At 39.5% G+C, this 3032-nt stretch overlaps 1 protein-coding gene across 5 annotated transcripts in view; it reads right to left on the reverse strand.

Annotated features, from left to right (window-relative positions):
• Positions 1-434: 434 nt before the first annotated feature.
• Positions 435-3032, reverse strand: part of LOC138024308 (tetratricopeptide repeat protein 28-like) — a 34214-nt gene continuing 31616 nt past the window's right edge. For all 5 annotated transcript variants that reach the window (XM_068871456.1, XM_068871458.1, XM_068871460.1 and 2 more), the window contains 2 exons: positions 1699-3032; positions 435-1280 (listed from right to left, as the gene is read on the reverse strand). The exon at positions 1699-3032 is cut by the window's right edge and continues 1447 nt beyond it. In XM_068871456.1, the coding sequence (XP_068727557.1) occupies positions 1261-1280; positions 1699-3032 (1354 nt within the window). In that variant the 3' untranslated portion in view covers positions 435-1260. The remainder of the gene's footprint in view (positions 1281-1698) is intronic.

Genomic DNA, 3032 nt, shown 5'->3' on the forward strand with positions numbered 1-3032 from the left:
CCGGTTTTTATTCATTGTTGTAAAACCCTATTTAAGTTGTAGATTTTTCTACCGATTCTTTTGTAACTGAAGAAGGTCGAGAGACCGAAACGTTTTATAGAATTTTAATTTTTTTTATAGTTTTTAAACCAAAAGTTGTCCATTTTCGGCTTCATTTTTAACCAGTTTTTTATCATCTACCGAATCAGGACTGTGAATCCTTGTGATCCTTTTGGTTGGCATCTTTGTTGGCTCAGGAAGCACTCATAACCGTCTTTCTATATATATATATATATATAATGGGCTCGTATCTATTTCTTCCATCCCATAATGCAATACGTTTTGAGGGGTTCCTCACGTATAAACAATACAAGTTATTTGCTCTTGGGAGTGGATCATGCTTCAGTGAACTTGATATCCACAATTGTTTTACTGCAAATACCCCCCCCCCCCCCCCAAAAAAAGTACTGTATTATGAGAATGGCGAAAATAGTGAATGAGCTATTTTACAATTACGGTAAAGCTACCTGACACCTATGAATTGAAGCAAGGCTGTAGCTGACCTTGTTTCAACATAAACCCCCCTGCTTTTCTTATGTAGATAAGGATTAGTGAGCATCAGAAAAATGTGATTTACATGATCAGAGCAGTGAAGCCTGTATCAACACAAGAACACTGCCAGGTTTCAGTGGCTACTTATTACGAGACTGGGCAACTTTGCCATAAGGTTTTACTATATTGAAAAAAAACAAAAAACAAAAACAAACAAACAAACGAACAAGATCAAGAACAAGAATGATTGTGGCACATAGGTAAGTCGACATTGGCTTATTAGTCCTTTTAGAAAGGGAAAAAAAGACTGTTTCTAGACACAGTCACTTGATCTCAAATGGGAACCTATTATACGGAGTGAAAGAGGTATACTTGTCACAAGTTTAGTGAAAAAACAATACTTGAAAAGCAGACACCAAAGACTTGTGGAGTTATACTTAAGTATTCTGCTTCACTTATGTAAGCAGACCATTTTGTCAAGTCCTCGATTTTCTGTTAGGTGATTAACTAAACCTGCCCAGAAGCTCAAAAGAATCAGTATCTTACTATTACTTGAATTTCTTGGTAAAATAAGTTAATGAACCTACTTTACCAAAATTTACATATCTCTTGTCCACCTTAGCATGATCGCCACTTGGGTACAAATGCTTTCAGAGGTTTTCAACAAGCCATACAATAGAAGTAACGAAAATGACACGTTGACGTATCAGCGGCCAACAAGTAGTTTTCTCACGTTTTAGATGCTGTTTCTGAAAAACAACATATATAAAGAAAAGAGATAGTGGGTTAAAAGGCAAATCGGGATATATTTCTGATTGCTAAATGAATAAAAAAAATTATCGTAATCCACCGTTTGTGCTTAGTTATAATAGCGGCAGGACCAGTTCCTATTCAACTATCACTGCGACATGTAGAATGTAAGCCCTCAATGCCTAACTTAACTTTACATAGGTGACTGAAAATCAGTGATTTCTTGCCAGTCCAATCCCATGAATGCAAACAATATTTATCTCAATGGCCATACAAAACAGTTTGTAAAACAACTACATTAGCGACAGAGTTTGAAATGAGATTACCTGTTCCTGTTCCTCTCGACAATTTGTCGATTGAAATCCTGTACAACGTATTACTTCTCTGTAATTAAAATTATATTTGAAAAGCACTTACCATTCTTGTCCAGTTTGTGTTGCCCAAATTCAAACGTGACATCGTCCCCAATTAGCACAAATGGCGCCCAGTATTTTATTGCGGAGTACTTCTTTGTCTCTCGAAGAGATTTCATGGCATGATGAAGAGATAAACTTGCACTTTTGTTATCAGCCAAGTGTTGGTAGAAACATTTCATAAACAGCAAGGTCGCCTTGTCATCAATCGCCCACAGTGACACCAGAACAGACCGGGCACCAGCACACAGGAAAGCCCTGGCTATTCCCACCACACCCTCACATTTTAGCTCTCCCCGACCACTATGACAGCAACTCAGCACGACCAGTCTTGCCTGAAGTCGAAGTGCATGAACATCACTCATTGTTAACAAGTAATCTTCCTTTTCAGGGACCTGGGATGCGCGTTCTCGATTTGGGGCCAAAGCAATTTCTCCAAATTCGGAATCTCCATGTGCAGCAATGTGGATTAAAGCAACTGACTTCATTCTTTTCAGCACCTCATTTTTTGTTGCATTTCTGCCAGTGAGAGGCCCGGTCTGCAGAAGTTCTGCAATCATCTCAACCTCTTTCTTTGCGCAGGGCAACTGTTCAATTGGTTCACCATTGTTGTAAGTAATTTCTTTTAAACAGGGATCTCCCACTAGCAGTGCCTCACTCTTACAGGAGAAGTCATCAGGTGCACCGGTGATCACTTTTAAAGCGGTTAACGATGGAACAGTACGTATCCTGACAGAGTCACTCAATGCAGAATAAGGCGCCAAACAAAATGGTCCATCAGGAACAAAGACTAGGTCAACACCTTGGAGTAAATCTTCAATTGGACTGACTAAGACATCATACAATGGCTGCAAACAGTTGACGGAGAGCCTCAAGGACGAAGAGGTTTCCTGAACAGCTTCTCTAAGGCAAGGGGATTCGTCGCATTGTCGGTCAAGCGAGCGGTTTTTACATTGAACAACAGTTCCCATGCTAATCTGTTTGAGTGTAGTTCTCATCAGTGATTCAGCACTTTCATTTTCGATTTCTTTTTGCCTGAAGTGCATCATGCTATGTTTTCTCACCAGCCAGAAACTGATTGTGTTTCCTTCAAGTGCTGTGAAAACTGTTTGTGAAGGTAGACATTCTAATAAAGCAGAGACAGTTACCTTCGTCGTAACTTCTGAGGAAAGTTCTTCATCAACGCCATATTGCACCTTCAAAATGTCTGTCAAAGCTTGTGCTCGTCCTTGCTCAGCGGCATGTAAAGCCTCATCAACCTCTCCATTCTTCAAAAGTGCTCTCCACAGAGCTGTGTACGCTTTTTGTTTTGTGTCACGAAAACTTATTTTCCATGAA

Source organism: Montipora capricornis, chromosome 11, assembly GCF_036669925.1.
Source record: "Montipora capricornis isolate CH-2021 chromosome 11, ASM3666992v2, whole genome shotgun sequence".
In the NCBI taxonomy this organism is placed as follows: Eukaryota; Metazoa; Cnidaria; class Anthozoa; order Scleractinia; family Acroporidae; genus Montipora; species Montipora capricornis.